Below are 25,795 nucleotides of genomic sequence, written 5' to 3' on the forward strand. Positions count from 1 at the left end.
TTTACACCCACCCCACACCCCAATTTCAAAACACATCATTTAATTGTCTTGGTCATGGACATTTCCAAGATAAGCTTTTATATTTTGCTCCCAGAGCTTCTGGTTTTCAGAAAATCCACGCTTTCCTTTACTGGAGGAGTTTGGTCCAGCTGACGTTGGTGTATTCCTTCCAATATTCTTCATCCTTATCTTTGTTTCTGGAGGCATTTCCTCTGCCTCACCATCTTCGTCTTCATTAAAAGCTGCTGCTACTGAAAGGGTTTGGGGGCAAGCGTTGGACCAGTCTTTTTAGGCTTAACTCATCCAAGTTTGATGGATGTGGCTGAGGCTCGCTTGTCTGCCTGCCTGTGGCGAATCCAAACTTGGAGATCTTTGGAGCTGCTGCTTCAGCTGATCGCGTGTCAGCGCTGCCCCTGGAACTTCCCCCTCCGTTACTGGAAGAAACGGTCTTAGTTTCGCAGGGTTTTCTGCTGCTTCTTTGGGTCCTCCGGCGACTCCAGCTCACTGTGGTTTCTCAGGCTTCTCGTCTCCCTCCTTCCGGTCTGCCATTTCCCCCGCCAACTTCTTTACTTGGAACTTTACTAAAGAAGTTGATACCAGCTTCTCTACTTGGATGGTGCAGTCTGATGCTCGGCTCAATTGCAAATACTAAACAGTAACAGGAGACAAGCATAGGGTGCTTTAGTTGGTTTAAGGCTTTATACATAACAAGAATGTTCCTCCAGTCCCGTGGACACAAGAAATTCTCCCCCACCCCTCAGTTTTTATTTTTTTATTTTTTATTTTTTTTTTAAAGATTTTATTTATTTATTTGACAGAGATAGAGACAGCCAGCGAGAGAGGGAACACAAGCAGGGGAAGTGGGAGAGGAAGAAGCAGGCTCACAGCAGAGGAGCCTGATGTGGGGCTCGATCCCACAACGCCGGGATCACGCCCTGAGCCAAAGGCAGACGCTCAACCGCTGTGCCACCCAGGCGCCCCCACCCCTCAGTTTTTAAACAAGGTATACATTTACAAGGGTCCAGCAAAGAGACTAGAAAACCTCCCCCACCCCTTACCTTTTGTCTCTTTCTATATATAGTATCTGAGGTGAGGGTATATGAGAAAAGAGTTAACCCAACAGTCCTAAACTTCTATTCTTGGAAAAGCTGTGCTGCAAGATTAGCCCTTGGCTGGCATCTGGGAATTTATATTTCAGGAGTATTCCCACCATTAAGTGAACAGAGGGGCTCACTGTGTCTAAACTGTACAAACAATATAGTGTATACTTGTATTAGAGAAACAAAAGCAAGAGGAGATATATATATATATATATGATATATGTATGAGATATGTATGAGATAAAATATGAGATGATCACGGAAGCTAGCAAGTCCAAAATTGGCAGATCTGCAGGGTGGACCATGAGGCTTGAGATCCAGGAAGAGCCAATGTTGCAATTCAAGTCCAAAGGCCATCTGCTGGCAGAATTTCTTTTTGCTTGGGAGAGGTCAGTCTTTTGTTCGTGTCCTTTGCCTTGGCCTTCAACTGATTAGACAAGGCCCACCAACGTTATGGGGAATGTTCTGCTTTACTCAAAGTGCACCAGTTTGAATGTAATTCTCATCCAAAACACTCTCACAGAAACATCGAATGTTTGACCAAATATCTGGGCACTGTGGCCCAGTCATGTTGACACAAAATTAATCATCACAATGCTGAATGCCTGCTTTCCTTTTGGCAGCTTGGATATATGGTACACACCAGGCAAACTTTGCCTCTGTGATCAGCTCTCAATAAAAACCTTGGACAATAGGTCTTTAATGAGCTTCCTTGATGGACATCATTTTACAAATGTTGTCACAACTTGTTGTTGGAGTAATTAAGTGCATTCTGCCCAAACCCCCTGGGAGAGGACCCTTGGAAACCTGCATCTGGTCTCCTGCAGACTTCATCTCACACACCTTTTCCCTTGGCTAATTGTGCTATACATCCTTTTGCTGTAATAAATCATAGTTGTCAGTGTGGCTAGATGTTGAATCCTATGGGTCTCCCTAGTGAATCATCAAACCTGGGGGTGATCTTTGGGACCCCCAACCCAGGATATTACAAGAGCCCATCTCATTCTATTCTTCTCTTGAAATATATCAAAAGGCAGACAGAAGTAAATCACATATTGCATCAAAAGGCCATTATAATGAATGACATACAAATAGTTCGAGAGGAACTAGTGATTATATAGTACTTTAGGGATATGAAGTGCTACATAAATACCAAGTAACAATAATAAAACAAATTGTACATTTCCATTAATTCCAAAGGACATTTCCACAGATTTTCAAAGAAAATCAACTTAATTATGTATGTCCAGCAAGAACTATTATAAACCTTTTAGATAGTCCTGGAATATTTTTAGTGAGAAGGATAAGTGCAGAGATCCATTAACTAAAGGGAAAAATGTTTGGGGACTATTGCGTGAAATTTCAAGCCTAATAGGTTTTGAAATCAGTTTATTAGAATTATAGAGAAATATTTCATATGTAATGATCTTTGGGTTTTGCTTAATAGTCATACTAATTAACTTCTCAAATTCAATAAAAGTGCAGGAATTTACCTATGTTCTGTACTTGACAAATAAATCATGGTAATTACAAATTCGCATGGCCAGTGATAATTCTTCCAACTCAGTCAATAAGCAAGAGTTCTTCAAGATATTCTTTCTTTAAAAAAGCCAAGTGTACAAAAAGGCTCCGACTGCTCAGGAGTTTTGAGGCTCCATGCTGATATCCAAACAAGAGTTCCCTAAATCTTCAGGTCACTAGTAACATCCTGTCCAGGTTTAGTACGATGTGTATTTCCAGGGCATTATAATATATCCAGATAACGATCTCTGGGGGTTTGAAGGTGTTAGGTGACATAGAACTGGGATTTTTGAATTTCAGGTCCACCTTGACTTCCACTGTTGCTGTGTGGAGAACAAGAGAATATATCAAAATCCCAGAAAATCCACAGAAGATTAATTATCAAGAGCCTGATTCCTAAGAAGTGATTACAACCAGGCACCACATAAATTTTGTCCAACTTCTGTATCACAAACTAGTCTGGCGTTTAATCACTTGATGAGATTATTATCTCATCTACTACCGTGATCCTCAGTGCGTGATTCTCAGGTCAGCATCCCCTGGAAATTTGGTTAAAATGTGGATTGTTCAACAACAACAAAAAACCCAAACAACCCAATTCAAAAGTGGGCATAGGATTTGCATTGACACTTCTCAAAAAATATATATACTTGTATATTTTATGTATTATATATACATATATATATCGTATGGCCAATAAGCACATGGAAAGGTATTTGACATCACGAGCTACACAGTGTAAGTACCTGATGTGGGGCCTTGATGGCTGAGGTACCCATTTCAAAAGACACACATATTTCTTTTATAAAGATGTATTTATTCATTTTAAGAGAGAGTGAGCAAGCGGGGGGGAGGGGCAGAGGGAGAGGGAATCAGAGAGAACCTCAAGCAGACTCCTTACTGAGTGCAGAGCCGACCTGGGGCTCAATCCCATGATCCTGAGATCACGACCTGAGCCAAAACCAAGAGTGGGATATTTCACTGACTGTGCCACCAAGGCTCCCCTCAAAAGACACCCATCTTACGTAATATTGCCAGCTGTAGGACACAGTCAGTAGCAAGCCAACCAGATAAGGCACTAGGCCACATCCTCCCACAAAGTGTCCCTTTTAGAAAGCCCTGGCAACCCAGATCACTGACCATTTGAGTGACCCCTGCTTCTCCCTTCCCATGCTCTGATTCCTGTTCTTATATTTTAAATTTGCTAATAAAAAGTGAACCCAAGAAACCCTGAGGCACTCAAACCCTCCACCCTAATAAAGGCAGACCCGGGTCTGTGTTCCTTCCCTCTCCCTTTACCAGCAACCTCATTGGGTAGCCCTCGGGGCGAGCTGTATCCCCAGGATTTGTGAGTAATAAACATTGTTCCTCAGAGTTCCCTGATGGTTTCTGCTGAAGTACGTCCTGCGTTCATAGTGAGAACAAGAGCCAGCCTGCCATAACTATGGGCCCAGAGGGGAAAATGTCTGTGGAGCTCCCCACAAGTGTGATACTTGCCCAGACAAGTGCTTCAGGCATGACTGACGGGGGGCACTACCATAGTAGGAGTGAGACCCATGGAACACTAGCTGTTAGGGACATTCACATCAAAACCACAGTGAGGTATACCTCACACCCACTAGAATGAAAATTATTATTTTTTTTTTAAAGGAAAATAGCAAGGATGGCGATGATGTGGAGACATTAGAACCCTCGCTGGTGGGAATATAAAATGGGGCAGCCACTGTGGAAAATGATATGGCAGTTCTTCAGCAAGTTCAATGGAATTACCGAATGATCCAGCGATTCTATTTCTATGTATCTATCCAAAAAGAATTAAAAGCGGAAAACCAAATAGATACCTGTATGCCAGCGTTCATAACAGCATTACCCAAATGCCCATCAACAGGTGAATGGATTAAATAAAATGCAGCATATACCTACACTGGAGTATTATTCAGCCTTCAAAAGGAAGGAAATCCTGACACATGTTACAGCATGGATGAACCAAGAGCACACTATTCTAAATGAAATAAGCCAGGCATGAAGGGACAAATAGTGCATAATTCCACTTGTATGAGGTTCCTAGAGTAGGCAAATTCATAAAGACAGAAAGTAGAATAGAGGTCACCAGGGGTCGAGGGTGCAGGGGTGGATGAGCTATGGGGAGTTGTTACTTAATAGATGCAGAGTTTCTGTTAGGGATGGTGGAAAAGCTTGGAAATCAATAGTGGTGATGATTGCACAACATTATGAAAGTTCTTAATGCCACCTAATTGTATGCTCAAAATGGGTAAAATTATGAATTTTGTTATATACATTTCACCATAATAAAAAAAATCAAGATTAAAAAAATGCAAATTCTTGGGCCCCATCCCACACCCATTGAATCAGAAATTCTGAAGATGGGGCTAGCCATCTCTGCTTTAATAAGCCCCCCAGGTGATTCTGATGCATTCTAGAATTTGAGAACCACTGATTCAAAGAAATCTGAAGTCAATGTCAAAGTTAGAACAATAGAGGCAAGATAAAACCTCTACCAAGAAATGCAGACTGCATCTGTACCCTTATAGTTTTTTGCTAGTTGTGCCTTTGAAATACAAAGACCCAGCCAACACTCTCTGTATATGGTGGGGGCCCGGGGGGAGAGGGGGGAAGGTGAAGGAAACTTTACCTTGGTAAATTTTGTATAATTTCAGATAACCAAGGATACCAAAAATGGCACTACTAAGATGGTTTCTTTGAAGCCAAGGATTGAAACACATGCCCATTAAATGTCTGACAAACTCCCTCTATGGCCAAGGTGCTAGCCACCTTTATAAGCAGTTTTTTAAAAAAGCTCAATTAAACTCACATATTTTATCAGTTAGGATCCGCTGTAGGTCTTTCAGATGAAGGGAATTTCGGGAATCAAGTGCAAAAATTATGGAAGGACAGAGAAAGCAAGCAGGACATAGTGAAACACCCCAGACATTAGGAAATCATTTACGTCTCCTGGGCCTGGCGGTTCAACAAGAAGAGGCGATACTGCCAAAGCCCAGATGCCCAGGGCGATCTGACTCTAATAAAGAAAGGGCTGTCTGGCAGGAGACAGAGCCATGGAGACCATAGCTCAGGGATGCCGCAGGAAACGTAGAAAGGTGGAGAATTATGCTGGCTTCTCCCTTCTTCCCCCCTCCTATGAGCGTCTCTCATTGACTGAGCCCACCAGGGGGCCACAGAGCAAGAGAACCTGGGAAATGTCCCACATGGTACAGTACAGAGCAAGGGAAGTAACTGATCTGAGATCAAGGTAGCAGTCAATGGGCAACTACGGTGTGAACCAGAAAGCTGCACCTCCTTCTTCTGGAAAGAGTACCATACTCAGAACCAAAATATTTGAATTGGGGGCCAGCTGTATCATGTATGATCGGAAAGAAACTGAACAAGTCAGTTCACTTTCTTCAGCTTCAGGTTCTTTTCTACAAATATGTGGTAGCTATATGATCCATCTCTCAAGTGTGTTGCAGTTACCAAGTGGAAGAATGCATGTGCACATGCTTGTCAACTGTGAGCCGCCATATGAATACAGTGGCGTTATTGCTGAGAGCGGAGCCAATGCTCTGAGGAAGTTTTCATTCGCTGTGAGACAGTAGAAATATGGCTCCACCATCAACCATCCAAAGAAAAACCAGAGAACCTCTTCCCTCCACATCCTTCCTCATCACTCCACCCCACTTCAAAATGTAAATTTTGGAAAGCTGGGCTCATTTAACAATGGGATAACTCAAGCATGAAAGACTCTTCAATCCCGTCTTCAAAAAAACATTGGCTGGAGATTTGGGGAGATGGTTTCTGAACTGGTAGCCTCATGCCTGGGCTCAAGACTTGGACCACTGCCATATGACATGACAGGTAACTATTTTCTCAGCAATAAAATTAGGAGTTTAGACAACATTTTGCCTAAAATTACTGTCAGTTGCAACATTTCACGTTCTTCCAGTGAATATTATAATTTCTATTTTATTTAGAAAAATTTTACCATGAATGGAACAAAGCCACCAAGATTGTAAAAATAAAGATCCTTATGACATTTGCCTCTTGTTGCTCTAATAACTACTTTTGAGAATATTAGTATGGAAGTACATCAAGAGGGAAGAGAGCTGACATAGTTTCTGTTAACATCCTTATATATTTTGCTGTTTTATTTTCCATATTGAATAATTGCACTCAAGCCCATCAGCAGGTGGTGATTCCTAATCAGGGACCAACTTTGTAGGACTGCCAGGGCTTGGCTGCAGCGGGATGAGTGACTTCTGGAAGGCCATACAGCCGGAGACACCCAAGACTAACAGATCAGGACTTCTCAACATCAGAGGGCAGTGGAGTCTGCTCTTCACCACATTTCTGAGATCTTACTCTTCCAGGAGGCAGCAGCAGGCAGGGAGGACTGATTCATTAAAAAGCATAAGCAACCCTGGGAGTTCTAGAGGGTTTTTGGAGAGGGGAAACCTAGGAAAAGCTTGGACTTCTTAATCATTTTGCAAGCGAAAGGGTATACACTTGGGTGTAAATATGTGACCATATTTCATTATCACAGATGGGTAAGGTCAAGGCTCTCGCACTACAAGGGGAAATAATAGTGAGAAGTGGTTGTCAGCAGGGGTTTTTTTCAACTACCCTCTTACATATACTTGTTTCCCGTGGCACTTACTTGTAATAAATCATAGTGGGAAGAGTCTCTGCAGCTGAGTCAGTAATATCTGAATCTCCCTGGCAACCTAGAAGCCAGGCATCCTAAGGAGAGTAAAATAGGAAGCAAAATAGGGAGAACCCAGACTTTTAAGTCAGACAAACTGAGGGTGGGAGGCTCTAAGTGGGTCCACAGGGGCTCCAAAAGCTAAGTTTGTTGGGGACACTGAGAAGCATTTTAGTAGGTACCTGACAAACGAATGAGTTGATTTCATTCTTGCTATGTTATTGCAGTGTGCCTTTCCAAGAAGTTCTTTTAGTAAGCTCTGACTTACTGAGTATTTACATCTGTTTTTTGATTTGACATGATCGATAAGCACCCTGAGTGCTCTCAGTTGCTACCAAGAGCCACTGGGTTCCTTGTCTTAACTCATGTCTCTGTCACTCTGAAGCCTTCTCCTGCTCTAATGCTGGCTAGCCTTGGTAGCTGACCTCTTTGGCTCTCCTCCACCTCTCCAAGTCGGAACAGTGATGATTATAAGTTTCCAATGTTAATCAAGGCTTAAGATATTAAGTCAGCCAAATCAATTTAAGCTTTGTATAATTAAAGTTGAGCACCTCTTTTTGTGCTTGAGAAAAGCCATCGTGATGCCCTTGCTCTTTAGAAAGGGTTGGCTGAAGTTTAAAGATTTTCGATAAGTTCAAACTTCCAAAGAGATTTGTTTCTCAGAGAGACAAAAGAAAAATGCTAGAACAAATTTGAGAGTACCGTATTGGTGAGAACTATAAAGATAATTACCCACATTAGCCACATTCCATCCATTTTCTTCGCTTTTTTCTACAAAACCAGAAAGGGAATCCAATAAAACCAATCTGCGATAATGGAACAGATCCCTTTAACGAAGTGTAAGTACACTTGCGCTATAAATCCAAATGACAGTGCTGTAACTGCCTACCGATGTTCAAATATTCTGTTCAAGTTAGGTGCTGAGGGGACACGCTATGAAGATATGCATTACTGGCGTTCATAAACTCTCCTCCTTGGAAGACTTGGGGTGGCATGGAGTTCTCCCAAAGAAGACTGCGGTATAATCCTGGGCACTCTAGGTACACAGCACAACACAGAATGCTGCCTTCTATCTGGTTCTGGAAGCGCAGGGGCTCTGGGTACCAGGGGGCAGCTCCATCAATGATTGTAATGCTATTCATACTACTTGTCATTTTTAATGAGATCTTGGGAATCAATGATAGTACTTCATGAATACACACTGCATCAAACAGCTGATTAATATTTATGGAAAGTCTGTGACATTTTCAGTGTTGTGACAAATAACAGAGCTATTATTATTGACTATGTGATTCCACGGAGCTTTCAACCTAGTCAAATTGTATGTATTTGCAACCCTTTGCCTGTGAGGACCCATATGCTGGGATGACATTCAAAACATTTAACAACCTCTATGGCCCAACTATCAACCTGTTAGAGAGATGTCAGTCAACAGCAGTTGATGCAACCCTACTTCCACTTATTGGCTGAACATCAGGCCAGCTTATGTTGGAGTCTTTAGAATCTGAGGCATTATAGGAGATCCACTATAGACCGATTGCCAACCCCAGAACTAGGCTGACCTAGTTCATCTTGAGGTCTTTAACCTTAACTGTGAAAGGGGATAAGAAGTAGGTGCAGAAGACTCAACCAAGGGATGAAAGAAAGGACCGTAGAAATTTATCTTTAAGGCCCTTTATAGAACTCCGAATTTTTGAAAGGACAGAATCTCTTGTCAGAGAGAGAAAGCCCATGGTAGCAACGATTCTGATCACATATACTTTATCTTAGCATATAGTTTGGGAAAACAATTTGAATGAAGAGATCAAATTTGATTGCTGGGCAAAGAGCCCATTCTTCATCATGCAGAAGTTTAGGCCAGCATGGTAGTTTCCAGGATATGAGACCTGCTGATCTCCCAAGGGATNGCAGAAGACTCAACCAAGGGATGAAAGAAAGGACCGTAGAAATTTATCTTTAAGGCCCTTTATAGAACTCCGAATTTTTGAAAGGACAGAATCTCTTGTCAGAGAGAGAAAGCCCATGGTAGCAACGATTCTGATCACATATACTTTATCTTAGCATATAGTTTGGGAAAACAATTTGAATGAAGAGATCAAATTTGATTGCTGGGCAAAGAACCCAGTCTTCATCATGCAGAAGTTTAGGCCAGCATGGTAGTTTCCAGGATATGAGACCTGCTGATCTCCCAAGGGATGAGATTCTACTAGCACTCATTTCCTTCCTGAGCCCTGAGCCAGACCCAGGGTCCGGAGGGCACAGCAGGAAACCGAGGAGAGAGCCCAGCTCATTCTTCCTGTGACTTTATGTAACAAGAACTGCTCACTCCTCGTGATACCCATAATTATTCCTATCCAAAGTCAGCTTTGCATGGTTTTTTTTGGTATGGTCTGAATGTCAGGGAGGTGCCAAGGGAAGGAAACTCATCCACTGTGGAATACCATCCAGTACTGGGGCTGGTAGACAAATTGGAAAAGCCAGGAATAAGCGGTGTAGTCAAGGTGGTGGTAATGCAGAAATCCATTCTGGGCAAGACGTGGGTCCTACCTTCTCAAACATAAAATGACAGATAAGATTAAATAGCTCCCCCCCCAATCATAAAATAATAAAAAATGGAATTTGTTTGAAAGTTAAAACTGCCCTCTCACTCAGCTTGGGCCTGTTTTGGAAACGTTTTAACTGTTTGGATGAGACTCACCCACAAAATGGAAGAAAATCTCCGTTACTTAAAGTCAACTGATTGTAGATGTTGGGGCGCCTGGGTGGCACAGTGGTTAAGCGTCTGCCTTCGGCTCAGGGCGTGATCCTAGCGTTATGGGATCGAGCCCCACATCAGGCTNTTGAAAGTTAAAACTGCCCTCTCACTCAGCTTGGGCCTGTTTTGGAAACGTTTTAACTGTTTGGATGAGACTCACCCACAAAATGGAAGAAAATCTCCGTTATTTAAAGTCAACTGATTGTAGATGTTAAAAACATCCGCAGAATAAACCTGGCACGGGCCTCGCTGAGCTCAAATTAAGGTGTTGGCAGGGCTGTATTCTTTTGTGGAGACTCCGAGAGTTTGTTTGTTTACCTTCGCACCTTCTAGAGGCTGCCCACGTGCCTTGGCTCGGTGCTCCCTCCTTTCATCTCCAAAGCCAGCAATGGCAGGTTGATTCCTTTCACAATGCACCCCGACAATCTCCTTTTCTGCCTCCCTTCTGCACTTTTAGGAACTCTGGTGATTACAATAGGCCCACCCACATCATCGGGGAAATTCTCCTATTTTAAGGTCAGTTGGTTAGCAGCTTAATTCTATCTACAACCTTAAATCCACAGATTCCAGAGATTAGGATATGGATATCTTTGGGGAGCCATTATTCAGCCTACCACAAGCCCAAAATATGGATACACAAATAAATTTTGGATTGTTCTCGTTTCCTCTGATATAGGGCCTTTCATTCACTGGGTTTGTTGTTTTTCCTTTCATGTTGTTGGCCCTTCTCATATACTTGTGGATTTATGGTAATAAGCTCATCTTGTATGGAAACACCTTGCTTCTCATTGACCTGAGGACCACGGCTGTTCTCTTGAGGTGGTCTTGGCAGCTGGGGTGGTCTGCCTCACAATAGCCGCAGTAGTTTCTCAGCACGGAGAGGGGGACAGAATCTTTTGAGGGAGAAATCTGCATACCTCCAGCCTGACGTGCCCTCCTTTGCAGTCTCCACCTTCCCCAAACCCCAAGAGCAGCCAGAAGGGACTGTATTTGCATTTGCCCAAATCTAAGAGGCCCTTTCAGTTTCCAAGCTTACTAGACCTTCCTCTTAAGACAGTGTAAAGGAAAAGAAGAAGTAGGTGTAAGAGACTGGATATCAATGTTATTGGGTGAAAAAAAATCTCCATGTTATCAGGCAGGCAAAACTAGTCATATTTCCCAGGTAACCTTGAACATCCCATTCCCAGAGGCCTTCCCCCATTCTTGATAATAATAAGAACCAACATTTTTTTTAACTTTTCAGGACTTTTAAGTTTTTAAATTTTAGTATAATTAACATACGGTATTATGTTTGGGTGTACAATATAGTGGTTAGTGATTCAACAATTCAACATTACTCAGTACTCAGCACAGCAAATGTACTCTTAATCTCTTTCACCTGTTTCACCCATTTCCTCCCCCCCCCCCGCACACCCCCCCTNCCTCCCCCACTGCCCCTCTGGTAACCATCAGTTTGTTCTCTATAGGTAACAGTCTGGTTTTGCATTTGTCTCTTTTTCCTATGTTCATTTATTTTGTTTCTTAAATTCCACATACGAGTGAAATCATATTTGTTATTTTTCTTTCTCTGACTGGCTTATTTCACTTAGCATTATACCTTCTGGATCCATCCATGTTGTTGCAAATGGCAAGAGTTCATTCTTTTTTATGGCTGAATAATATTCCACTGTGTGTATGTGTAGATATATATGTGTATGTGTATATATCTATACATACCACTTATTCTTTTTTTTTTTTAAGGTTTTTTTTTTAAAAGATTTTATTTATTTATTTGACAGAGATAGAGACAGCCAGCGAGAGAGGGAACACAAGCAGGGGGAGTGGGAGAGGAAGAAGNCTTCTGGATCCACCCATGTTGTTGCAAATGGCAAGAGTTCATTCTTTTTTTATGGCTGAATAATATTCCACTGTGTGTATGTGTAGATGTGTATGTGTATATATCTACACATACCACTTATTCTTTATCTATTCATCTATCAACAGATGCTTGGGTCACTTCCATAATTCAACTATTGTAAATGATGCTTCAGGAAGCATAGCGGTGCATCCGTCTTTTTGAATAACAGCTGCATTTATCACGTGCCAGGAGCTGTTCTAAGCACTTGGCATATATTAACTCATTTATTTCTCACAATGACTCTTCATATCCCCACCTTGCTGGTGGATTGACAGAGGGGTTAAATAACTTCTCCTGGATGATTCAATGTCTTCTGAGCAACAACGTCAAAACAAAGACAAGATATGAAGGAGCAGGCAATACCATGAGAAGTTGCACAAAATACTGTTTAACTCAAATTTAACTTTCACTCATTTATTTCCCTCAACAAGCCAAGCAACAACTGCAAGTAAGCAAGAGATGATAGCTGGTAAGAAGGCCCGCACCATCTGTTTGGAGATTGACCGTGTCTCTCAATTCCTCTGCTGCCACTTACTCCAGCCATAGGTCTGGGCTCTGCTTGCCTAAGTCTTTACTGCAGTCTTCACCAGAGATGAAGTCATGGTCATTATGTGGAGGTCTGCAACCCCTGATAGTAGGGGATATATATCATATATACATTCATCATGGCTGGCTAGCCATGTTCCGACTGGGGAGGCTAGCACTCTGGGTGTGCCTCAGGATCTAGTGGTTTGCATTTGCATCAGCCCTATTCTGGTTGGCTACACCCCAAGTTACATAAGCCATTGCATCATTACACATGCATTGTTAGCTAATTATGCCATTCCTTATCAATACATTCCAGAACCTTCTGGAACTTTTCTAAACTTACTTATGACTTTGGGGGATGGCAGGTATTTATAAACTCTTTTGAGGGAGGAAGCCATATGCGAATCTGTAATGGAGTGTATATATATGTATACATATATATGATTTTAATTACTTTTGTAAAAAAATGCTTATAAGGAAAAGAACATTTTGGTGGGAAAGTTTATATACCATTTTTTTAAAGCCCAGGGAATAGGTTTTGATTTACTTCTGTCAAAATGTAGATTGTGGCATCCTTTAATCACACATAGCCAGTTAGTGACAAAGCTAGGATTCATATCTTTGCCGTCTAAATGCTGAGTCCACGTTCTTAACTACTACGTTACATTGTCTCTCTGCCTAGAACTAATACTTCACACTGAAGTGACTAGTGCCAAGTATACAGACCACACCAGGAGAAAATCCAAGTTATCAGAGGGCAGACTCTAGATGTCTTGGGAACAGTATCCTGAGGACCCTGCTACATGAGAGGTATCTTATAAAGCAACTGAAAATGTTAATTAATATATAGGGATCTTTAAGTTACTGTAATTTTCCTGCATTGTAATTAGTTGTTTAGCCTTTTCTTTTAATTAACCTTCCTCAGATACAATACAGTTAGCATGATGGTAGCTGTGGTATTTTTTACCCATCTATGGTTTTTCAAGAAAATATTCTGCTCAGTTTTCAGATGGAAATTCAGCTAAAATTTCTCCCAGCTTTGTACCACCTTCACAGAGAGAAATCAGGGCCGTTGGCACAATGGGCGCTTCTGGCATGAGGATAACTTATCTTCTAAGGCCAAGGTGAGAAAATGACACTGCCTCAGCTAAGGTCTAGCCTGTGCTCATGAATTTTCAGAGAAGGCTTTGCTAAGAGCATGGAAGAATAAGTGGATTTAGTAGATCTGAGATACGATCTGTGAACTTGGATCTGGGGCAGACTAATGAGAAGTACACGGATGGAATAACCGCACCAAGTCTAATTGAACTATGGACACTGCAAGTTAATGACTGTGTAACTTACAAAGTGTGTTCATATGAACCCTGTGGGGGAAAAACAAACATTACATCATAGCCCAGAAAGCAAGTGCCCTTTGAGTCGGTGGCTCTCATTTGTGTCAACAGTGTGGCTCAAGAGAGTGTTGTGTGCTTACATTTTTATACCACATGGACATGATTTTTCTGAAAATATTTTTGAAAATGGCAAGATGTACACCATTATGATCCTCAACAAGTCTGGGAGATAGTTAGGGTCCGTATAAAATCTTGCATTTTCAGATAAGGAAACAATTAAACTTGATCTTTCTTTGCTTAAGATTCCTGCTACTTATAAAATGTTGAATACTTATTCCCAGTCACTATCTTTGTCACAGAGGAAGTTATAAGGAGATGGCATCGATAGTGGCTATGAGTTCCTATTAACACCTTATGTACGCCTCATAAAAGAATGAAACTAACACTCCAGAAGGACTTAGAAAACACCCAGTTCTTTTAATCCTCATGACAATGCTGATAAAATCAGAACAGAGCTGAAGCATATTTACCAAGATTAACCGACTAGTAATCGTCAGAGATGTGATTCAAACCTGTTTGACTTCAAGCTTTGCTCTTTTCATTAGAGTACAGTGCATCCCTTATGGAATTGTGTTTAGCTGTAAAAGATTAGGTGATGATATCTGCCCTTTCCTGTTTAGAGCTCAGTTATTAGTCCATTAAACCTAAACCTTATAAATACTTAATGTTAAGTACATTTACTACTTTCCACTAGAGAGGGGAAAAAAGCAATTTCCAATTGACCAAATGCATTTTCAGACATAGTTTACCAATAGAATAGTTTCAGGCAATTTGGCCTTTTTATCCTTGTCCAGCAGAAATTTTCTTATTGATTTGTACTGATAAACAGATACAGTAAATGCATTTGAATTAGGGTAAACATGACTACTTCTCATGATCTATGAGTAATTGGCCATTAGGGGACCAGGTGGGTTATTCCTTATGCCTCCCACTCAGGGAGAAGGCCATAGTCAAGGGGGCACAAGGTGAGTTAGGGGCATCTAATGTATTATGTTGTTAAACCTCACTTCTCAATGCTATCCTGTGCTGTGCATTAACTTAAAATTCAAAACCAGGAGAATGTGTATGTGACAGATTTTAGTTGTACCGATGGAGTTTTCCTATCCAGCCATGTATTTGTAAACAATGGCACAAATTTATGAACCAGATGAGTACTGCTCAGAGTTATAATCTGCAACCCCAGATGAGATGAAAACAAATGTCACTCATAATATTAATTTTGTTCCTGACCTTCTTTTATGTACATGGTAGTCTTAAATAAACCTACCTATTTATTTAGGTGGGAATATTAACATCACAGTAATTACCTTTAACAAAGAACATATAAAAGAACGATTTACCACCTGGTTTAATATTCTGCAGAGACAAATTTCTACTTGACCCACGTAAACCTTGTTTTTTCTTAAGCCAGTCTTCATCTATGTCACCATCTACTGGAATAATGCTATTTGTCTAAACTTCCGCAATGCCTAGTTTACTATTAAATAGGAGGCAGGAAACAGAGACCGCACTGAGATTATCCCATGCACTGACACATCTCTTTTGATGGCAGGTCAAAAAATTAGGTACAGGCAGAGGAAAGAGAGAAAAAGTAGTAGCTGAAGAATGGCATCTGAAGGTGAGTGATGGATAGTAGTCAAGTTTTCATCTTAGTTTGGAAGGGAGGGAGATGAGAGGTTCAGCGGAAAAGAATTCAAAACAAACATCTTCATAATTATTTGAGTCAAACTTGAGGTGAGAAATAAAAGTATAGAGATAACAGAACAGAAAAAAAGACCACCATAATTTGAATAGTTAACAATTATTGAACTATTCAATTTTGCAGAGGAGAACGTGAGACACAGAACGGTTAAACAGCTTGCCCAAATTTACAGTTAGTAAATTACAGAGCTTGAATGCCAATCCTGGCAATCTGAACCACTATTTTTAAATGGGAGTATTAACAAAGTGGATAGAGCCAGAATACTTACAAGAAGGGACATAGAGACCAAGGAAATAACGGGGCGGAGGAGGCCAGACTCCATTTTAAAAAATTACCAATTGGCTAAATATAGTTATGCTTTATTAACGGTCAGAACGCTTTGTATACGTTAGTTCATTTAATTCTGCTAACAATTCTGAGAGGACTCTCAGTTCCATTTCTCAGACGAGGCCACTTGAGATCTAATAAACGACACATTTCCTTCTTGCATTGAGTTACACCTCAGGAGCACGCTCTGGAGTAAGACACAAAAGACTGAAGGTGACTTGGCAACAGAACGGAACAGGGCAAGGTAAGCAAGCTGAAACCGAGAATGGAGGAAAAGTGCCCCATTTAGGAGTGGTCAGTTCCAACTTTCAAATCTCCGCAGCCGGCCCGCCAAGGCGTCACAAAGCCCGCCCCGCAGTCACGAAGCCACGCCCCCGTCTGTGGATGTCCTCGGAGCTCCCAAGACTTCCCTCCTTCTCTTTGGCCCCTCCCACTTCGCCTAGCATCATTTCCTGTGCGCTGGATGCTAATTGGCCTAGCGGTCGGAAGTGAGGGCGGGCGGTGGGGCCGTTGCCGCAGTGACAGTGCTGGGGGAGTCCGAAGATGGCGGCGTCGCGTCGCTCTCAGCATCATCACCACCATCATCAACAACAGCTCCAGCCCGCCCCAGGGGCTTCGGCGCCGCCGCCACCACCTCCCCCCCCACTCAGCCCCGGCCTGGCGCCGGGGACCACCCCAGCCTCCCCAACGGCGGGTGGCCTGGCCCCCTTCGCCTCTCCGCGGCACGGCCTAGCGCTGCCGGAGGGGGATGGCAGTCGGGATCCGCCCGACAGGCCTCGATCCCCGGACCCGGTTGACAGTACCAGCTGTTGCAGTACCACCAGCACAATCTGTACCATCGCCGCCGCTCCCGTGGCCCCGGCGGTTTCCGCTTCATCTGCCGTCGGGGTAGCTCCCAACCCAGCCGGCGGTGGCAGTAACAATTCACCGTCGTCCTCTTCTTCCCCGACTTCTTCCTCATCTTCCTCTCCATCCTCCCCTGGATCGAGCTTGGCTGAGAGCCCCGAGGCGGCAGGAGTTAGCAACACAGCAACATTGGGGCCTGGGGCAGCGGGACCTGGGCCAGGGGTCCCAGCAGTGAGCGGGGCCCTACGGGAACTGTTGGAGGCCTGTCGCAATGGGGACGTGTCCCGTGTAAAGAGGCTGGTGGACGCGACAAACGTGAATGCTAAGGACATGGCCGGCCGGAAGTCTTCTCCCCTGCACTTCGCTGCAGGTCAGAGACTTTTGTTTATTAAGGGGTTTGGTCTTGGGGACGGGGGTCTGGGTAGAGATAGAAAACAAGTTATGATGGAATAGAATGGGGGCGTGGTTATGGTTCTTCAACACCTCACCGGAAGACTAGAGGTTTCTTTTCTTTAGGATAGTGCTTGGATGACGGGGGCGTGGTAGGGGAATGTGTGAATCTATTCTTTTTTAGTGTTTGCACAGTGATACTTGCACTCATTTCCAAACTCCCTTAGTGGTAGTCTCCGGATATGGGTATACTTTAACTTTTTCAGTTACGAGTGTGAAGGAATAAATTTAGATTTGGGCAGTCTTAAGAGTTTTGCCATTTGTTTGCTAGTTTATTTCGTTTTTACAACAAGGCTATATCCCATGAGAATAGTCTAGACCAAAAGAAGTTTAACTCAACAAGTGTTTAAGGATCTATCGTAGTCTTACTAAGCCAATGAAAGACGTAAATGAAATTTGTGAAACTTTTCCCCTTTCTCAAGGAGCCTACAGCCTAACTGGGTAGATTAAAATATGCCTATATGAAACAACAGGAGAACAATATTTGGATGCATTATGTGATAGTAGAAGAAATAAACCGTTTGAAGTCCTGGACACTTCTGTTTGTTACTTGTCTGACAGTTTACCTTATCTCGATTGCCTTGGTTTTCTCAGGGCGAAAATGATATACTAAGTTTGTGTGAGGACTTAGAAGCATCTGGCACATTGGTTCTCCCAAAAAACATGCTAGTTCTTAAATCGTGGACCACACACTTTTTGTCTTTTTTTTTTTTTTGACCCAGCAGTTCGTCATTGTCTTTTAAAAATAATTTATTTTTATAAAGTATAGAGAAGTATTAAAAAAAGGACTATAATGTCACTGCCCAGATACCTACTATTATATTCTAAAAAATAAGGGTAATAAGGTTATATACATTAGAAACATTACATGAAAAATGTATGTGTTATATATGCATGATAAAAATCATATAGAATAGAATTAAAAAATGAAAAAGCACCACACACACCCACAAACACCAAAGATAACACATTGAAAATACCTTCTGTTAAGTTTTTTGCTGTGGTGCTAATACATGTCACTCTTTTAATTTGTTCTATTTATGGTAAAAGATATGTTAAGAACTTATGTATATGTATAATTTGTTTTTACCCCAACTTGAAAGATATTATTGCCGTCATTTTACAGATGACAGGAACAAAGCACATATTGTTTAAATAAGTCCAAATTCACCCGGAAAGTCGTGGAACCTGGATTTGAACTCAGTTTGATTTTAGAGCTTGTGAAATCAAGCTTAAACTATTAAAACCTGTACCTGGATTAAGGTCCTTTTCATTTTGTGAGTAATTGTGGTGGAGAGTTTCTACTTTTGCAGTGTTTTCGCAGAAGAGGTAATTGGGGGCATGAACTCCCGAGAGTAGCATTCACACATTTTTATTGTAGCCTATACTTAGGAATTTATTTTACATTGTCTCATACACACAGAAACTGAATCAAAAGTTTCAGGAAATAATACTTTCCCTTATCACGTGTGTTGTCTTATATTTTATATCCTATTCCATTCATTTCTTTACAGCTGCTGTTTGTGGTTCGTTAATGGGTCAGGAGCCGCAATATGAGAAACACAGGAAGTCAGCATTAGATTACTGGATCCATTCTTGATGTATAGATACTTACTAGAGAGTATAGATACTATTAGGAATTTAGTGAATTGAATCATAAACAGGCTTCCATATAACTAGGTGTTTGTTCAAGGGTGTTGCTTATTTTAGATGAAGTAGCATTTCTTTTTCTTTAGGTCACATTAAAGGTCTAAGTCTGATATGATGAATCAACTGAGGTTTTCTTTTGCATAATTTGTTCCAAATTGGACTGTTTTAGCATATGTCACAAATCTTGTCTCACCATACCGCATTATGAAAAAATCATTAACAGATGATAGTTATATTTATTTCTATGATAATGTACTTACTTAGGTTTAGTCACACATAAAATAGTGCTTGTCTCCCAAATCAACTTTTTCCTGTTTGCCACAATAGTTACTTTTTTATTCTGTTTTAGAGTTTTATGTGTGCAGAAATAAGTTACCAGACAGACAGTAAAACACAGTCCTGTAATAATGTTGTAATTATGAGAACCTGACTTTGAACTGCTTTTTTAAGAAACAGATTTTTTAGTTGAGTTGTGGAAATCATAAAAACAGTAAAACTCTACATGGTATAAAAACATAACACTCTGTAGTCATTTTATCATACTTTCATGTTTGTGTGCATAGCACAACAAATTGGTTAAAACTGGTCTTCTCTGTGTGTAGGACGGACGAGTAGTTCACAGTAATTCTCAGTTGACTCGGTTAGAATGCGTGTAATGGGATTGTCATGGAAAAGCTGTTTTGAAAAAGGAAACTGGTACAATCCCTTGGATGGGAAAGTTTAGAAATTATAATTCATTTGTTCCACAAATGTTCTGTTACTTGTCATAGGTCACGTGTTGAATACTGACACAATTTTGATGTGGCAGATAGTCTTTGCCCTTATGGAGCTTACAGCCTAATAGGGAAGACTAAACAAGAATGGCAGTAATGACAGAACCCCACAAAGTTAGTAACCCAGAGTTATTGTAATATGCCGTTGTGGAGGAGGCAAAAGGGATTCTTGTCCTGGTTTTGAGCATTTAAGGAAGTCTTTCTAGATAGATAGGGATTTGAAGGATGAGTCCAATCTACCCAAGCAAAGATTGGAGAGAAAGAATGTTGATGCCTTAATTTCCATTTAGAAATGAGTTTATAGTTCCAGATAATAAATGAAACCATTTTAAAGATCTCAGAATTGGTGTGAAGTCATATTTAAATCCTTATGACTTTAAAAAATATTACAATTCTTCCCAGCAGCAGAATTAAGAATTCTTTCTATCCCATTTTGGATTTGTTTCAAATATGGCTTAGCGATAATAGTGGAATCATTCTATCCAGAATTAGAAACATAATCTCCAGTTTCCATTGTTGATGCAGATTCTCAAACCACTATTTCTAATGCCTTCTTAAGATGGCCGTATCAAAAGGAACCAGTCTTTTATTGTTGACTAGAGTTTATATAAGACTTTCTCTTCTACAGATAAGATCCTTGACCCTGGTTTTCTATTGTTCAAAGGACAGCAGTCAAAGCTTTATAAATAGAATCAATTTAGAGTGGTATTATCTTTTAAGTTTAGTTACCAGTACAGTGACATATTTTTGTCACAAGGACCAGTATGAGATGTACTCATGAGATCTCTTTTTAAAGAAAAGTTTAGATGTGGTCTTTAAAAAAAAAAAAAAAAAAAGGCTTTAACAAAGCATTGCATTCCAAGATTTCATGGTACTTACTTTAAATTGATGAAATTTTGAAATAGGCTTCCTCAGTGGTTAATTAACATAAGATTAGGATATGTAAAATGAGGCACTTGGTATCAAAACCAGCAAAATATGTATGACAGTTTTATGCTTTCTTTTGACTTGGATGGTATCTACAACAATACACATTTAACCATGTTAAAGTTGCCTAAGTCATTCCTGACTCTTCTGATTTTTCAGCATGACCATGTTTGTCTTTTTTTTTTTTTCTTCACCGCGGTACAAATGAATTTCCTACACCTGAAAAAAGGACACAAACAATACTGTGTCCTCTAAACCCATCGGTGGCTAAGAAAGCAGTCAGAGTGTTTCAGTCCCGGAGTGGGAATCTTTTTGTGCTAAACATTGTCTGGCGAGCTCCTTGATTATTATACTTTCAAGCCAATGCCCTGCCTCAGGGTTTAAGAAGGCTCTAATTTGGTAAAAGGAACTAGCTTGTAAATGTCTTCCCAGTTTCTCTTTTTTTAGTCTTTTCTTAAAACCTTGTGCTTTGTTTAAGGTACCCTTTAAAACTTTACATAGAACTTTTAGTTAGAAAGGTGTGCTAAGTTTCTCTTACACTTTAATGATACCACTCTTTGGAGACAAATGATTTAAAGACCAAAATAGCTATTTATAAGATGTTATGTAAAAGTTGGTAACAAGCAAACTGGTCAACATAGAAGACTGTTTGCATGAATTAAAATACTGTATAATTTCTATTACGTATCAATCTGCTTATGTATTCCTCTATCCATCAGTCTTTTTTTTTTTTGAGCATGTCAGTGCTCAAATTGCAAGCATCTGCAGCTTCCCCTAACAACGCCAGAATATGCATGTTATTATCTAGAGTTCAGTGTTTGTTTACAGATTTGTCTTTTAGTGTAAAATCTGTACAAATCTTATTTGTACATTCACTGAGTTTTGACAAATGTGAGCACCTATGCAACTCAAACGTTTATAGAAAGTCATCATAACCTCAGAAAGTTTCCTTATGCTTGTTTCCTAAGTCCCTGTCCCAGATACAAACGCTGTTCTGACTTTTTTCCACTCTAGATTACGAGTTTCCTGTTTTAGAAATTCATATAAAGTAGAATTATATAATATTTACTCTTTTTCTATAAGATTTATTTTGCTCAGTTAATGTTTTTGATGTTGTAACATGTATCAGTAGCTCCTCTTTGCTGCTGGGTGGTATGTTGTTATGTACGTGTGCTACGGTTGGTTTATCCCTTCTCCTTTTGAACTTCTAGGCTATTTCCAGTTTTGGGCTAGTATGAATAATAATAGCTGCTGTGAACATTCCTGTAAAAAAAAATTTTTTTTGTGGACGTAGATTTTCTTTCTCTTGTGCAAATACCTAGTATTGTAATTGCTGGGGCTTAGGGTAGGTAAATATTCAGTTTTGTAAGAAATTTCCAGACCTTTTCCCAAAGTAGCCGTGCCGTTTTACATTCTCATTAACAATATATGAGAGTTCTACTCACCATTTCATGTTCTCAGATAAGTTTGGGTTTTAACCATTCTAGTGGGAATGTGTAGTATCTCATGGTGATTTTATTTTGCATTTCCCTGAAATCTAATGTTGAAGACTTTTTCATGTGTTTAGTTGCCATTTATATATCTTTTATGACATGTTGTCTTTTTTTAAATTGGATAAAGTTTACTTTTATTGGGTTTATCTTTTTATTGTTGAGTTTTAGGAGTACTTTATATATTCTGCATATTAGTCCTTTGGTAGCTACACATTATGCATATTGTGCTGATCCATTATTAATAGGGTCTTTGAACAGAAGTTTTAAATTTAAATTTATTTTATTAAATTTATGTCATTTATATATTGATTTTATAGTTATTGTTTCCTGTGACCTATGACCTGGGTAAGAACTTTCACCTGTTCCCAAGTAACAAAGATATGTTTTTTACTAAAAGCTTTATGGTTTTAGCATTTACATTTAGCTTTGTGATCAATCTTATGTTTATTGTTATCTGTGAGCTTGAGTTGAGGGTTTTTTCCCCCCTTCTGTGTGGTTATCCAGTTTTTTTTTTAGAACCATTTCTTGAAGAGCTTTCTTTTCTCTGTTGAATTGCTTTTTCTCCATTGTCAGAAATCAGATATTTGTATAAGTGGGGGTGTATATCAGACTTTTCATTCTGTCTTATTGATCTGTTTGTCTGTTTTTATATCAGAATTACGTTGCCTGGGTAACTGTAGCTTTGTAGTTAGTTTTGAAGTTGATAGTGTGAATGTTCCAACTTGGCTTAGCATTTTCAGGATGCTTTGGATTTTCTAGGTCTGTTGAATTTTCATTGAAATTTTAGAAGCAGATTGTCAGTTTTTACAACATGGCATGCTGAGCTGATAATTGGGATTATGTTAAATGTATAGCTCAACTTGGGAAAAATTGACATCTTAACAACGTTGAGTCTTCCAATCCATGAACATTATTTAGGCCTTTATTTTCTCTCAGCTATTTTCATAAATTCTAGTGTGGGAGTCTTCCATGAGATTTTTTTGTACCAATTTTTTTTAATGTATTGGGTTTTGAAAATTTTTTTTATTTTTCAGTTGTTTGCTAATATGATCAATTTCTATATTAACCATGTATTCTGTGACCTAGAAAACTGTTATTTCCAGTAGTTCTTTGTAGATTCCTTAGGATTTTATTAAAGAATCATATCTCCAAATAGAGGCAGTTATGACTTATATTTGTTCTTCTTGATAATGTTGAATAAATGTGATGAAGGTAGACATCTTTGTCTTGTTCCAGTTCTTAGGGGGTAGATGTTCAATATTTCACCATCAGGTATTTGTTTTTGAAACTTTAAGTTTGAAAACTTAAGTTTTTCATAGCTGCCCTTTATCAGATAGAGGAAGGTCTCTTTTATTTCTGGTTTGTTGGGTGGGTTTATCATGAAAAGGTGTTGAATTTTATCAAATGCCTTTTCTGCATATATTGAGATAACCATATGGCTTTCTCCTTTATTCTTTTAATATATTACATTACATTGATTTATGAAATTTAAGTCAACTTTGCATTCTTGGGGTAGACACTATTTGGTCATGATGTATATTATCCTTTTTATATATTCCTAGATTTTATTTGCTAATGTTCTGTTAAAGACTTTTGCTTAGATCTAAGCTTGTGAAAAATATTGGTCTGTTATTTTCTTTCCTTTTTTTTTTGTAATGTTTTTGTCAGGTTTTGGCATTAGGGTTATGCTGCCTTAATAAAGTGTATTTGGAAGTGTTTATTTCTCTATATTCTGAATGAGTTTTTGGAGAATTGCCATCATTCTCCTTAAATATTTGATAGAATCCCCCAGTGAAACTAACTGAACTGTAGTTTTCTTTGTGGGAAGATTTTTGTTTTTTTTGTTTTGTTTTGTTTTTTTAAAGATTTTATTTATTTATTCGACAGAGATAGAGACAGCCAGCAAGAGAGGGAACACAAGCAGGGGGAGTGGGAGAGGAAGAAGCAGGCTCGTAGTGGAGGAGCCTCATGTGGGGCTCGATCCCATAACGCCGGGATCACGCCCTGAGCCAAAGGCAGACGCTTAACTGCTGTGCCACCCAGGCGCCCCTGTGGGAAGATTTTTGAACTGAATTTAATTTCTTTAATAGGTAGGTGGTTAAGAAATTGTCTCAGTTATTATCCCTCAATTTTGGTGAGTTATATTTTTCCAAGGAATTTGTTTATTTTATCTAAGTTGTTAAATTTGTTTGCATAAGTGTGTTTATAACATTCTGCTTTATTATTGTTATATTGTCTCTAAGAGCTAATGAGATAAACTCCTTTATTATTTTTCATACTGATAATTTGTGTTTTCTTTGATTAGACTAGCCAGGGTGTTTATCAGTTCTGTTGATCTTTTCAAAGTATCAACTTTCAGCTTTGTTAACTTTGTCCATTGTTTGTTCTCTTAATTATTTCCTTCTTTCTACTTATTTTGAGTTTACTGTATTAGTTACATATCGCTGTTTATGAAACTACCCAAAACTTAAGAGCTTAAAGTAACAAACATTTATTATTTCATAGTTGCTTTGGGTCAAGATTCCAGGTATGGGTCAGGAATCTGGGCATAACTTAGCAATGTCTTCTGGCTCAAGGTCTGTCATTTGACTGCAGTCAAAATGTGGGCTGGGGCTATGGTCTTATCTGAAGGCTTGACAGAGGGCAGAATCTGCTTCCAAATTGTTCATGTGTTTGTTAGCAAGATTTAGTTTCTTGCAGGTTGTTGGACTGAGGTCTTCCTCAGTTCCATAGAGCAGCTCACAACATGACATTTGACTTCTTTCAGAGCCAGTAAGTGAGAGAACAAAAGAGGACAAGCAAGATGGATGCTAAGGTCTTTTTAAAATGTAATATTGCAGGTACTGTCTCGTCAACCTTTGTAGTATTCTGTTAGCTAGAAGGATATCAGTAGGACCAGCCTGTATTGAAAGGGAGGGAATTACATAAGGGCATATACGATGGGAGATAGGAATCATTGGGAGCCGTCCTAGTAACTGTCTTGCACATTTACTTTGTTTTTCTCTTATAAATTTCATTTAGTTTTAGTTCTACAAGTATATATGTGTGATGGATAGTCCCCAAAGATGACTATCATATATTCCTCCTCTTCATATATATGTATACTGTATCACTTACGAAAAGGTAGAGCCTTTTTCCTTCCCCTGTGTTTGAGTTGGGTTTGTGATTTGCTAGGATGAATGCAATGTGGCAGAAGTTTTGCTGTGTTAACACCTGAGCCTTCAGAAGCTTAAGTTTTCACTTTCATGCATTGGGAACTTTCTTGGAACCCAGCCACCATGCTTTGAAAAGGACCATGGAAAAGAGAAGCAAGGCTCGTGGCTTTCCTACAGTACCCACTGCCAGCTGAGTAAGTGAACCACCTTGGATATTCCAGCCTCATCAAGCCTCCAGTTGACTGAGCTTAGTTAACTCATAGTATCATCAGAATAATAAGTAGTAGTTGTTATTTTAAGCCATAGATTTTGGAATAGTTTGTTATGTAGCAGTAGATACCTGAAATCATTATTTATAACTACATTTCTGCTGCAGATGCTCACTGCTAGTCCTAATATTGATATCGTTAGTTATTTTGATGGTCTGTCACTTGTTTTCTAGAGTTTATTTAGGAAGGTATCCTGGAAACAGCGTTGCCTGAAATTTTTTTAATGGCAATAAAAGTCGTTGCCTTTTTCTTGGAAGTCAGTTTGACTGTATATAAAGTCTTTGGTTCTCA

General features: G+C 39.7%; 1 protein-coding gene and 1 pseudogene across 1 annotated transcript in view; one reads left to right on the forward strand and one right to left on the reverse strand.

Moving 5' to 3' along the window:
- Positions 1-39: 39 nt before the first annotated feature.
- On the reverse strand, positions 40-549 carry LOC100469710 (annotated as a pseudogene).
- A 15,901-nt stretch (positions 550-16,450) lies between these two features.
- TNKS (tankyrase) overlaps positions 16,451-25,795 on the forward strand; it is a 206,950-nt gene continuing 197,605 nt past the window's right edge. The window contains exon 1 of the mRNA XM_002928843.4: positions 16,451-17,157. Within this exon, the coding sequence (XP_002928889.1) occupies positions 16,485-17,157 (673 nt within the window). The 5' untranslated portion in view covers positions 16,451-16,484. The remainder of the gene's footprint in view (positions 17,158-25,795) is intronic.

This window comes from Ailuropoda melanoleuca, chromosome 18 (genome assembly GCF_002007445.2).
Source record: "Ailuropoda melanoleuca isolate Jingjing chromosome 18, ASM200744v2, whole genome shotgun sequence".
NCBI lineage: Eukaryota > Metazoa > Chordata > Mammalia > Carnivora > Ursidae > Ailuropoda > Ailuropoda melanoleuca.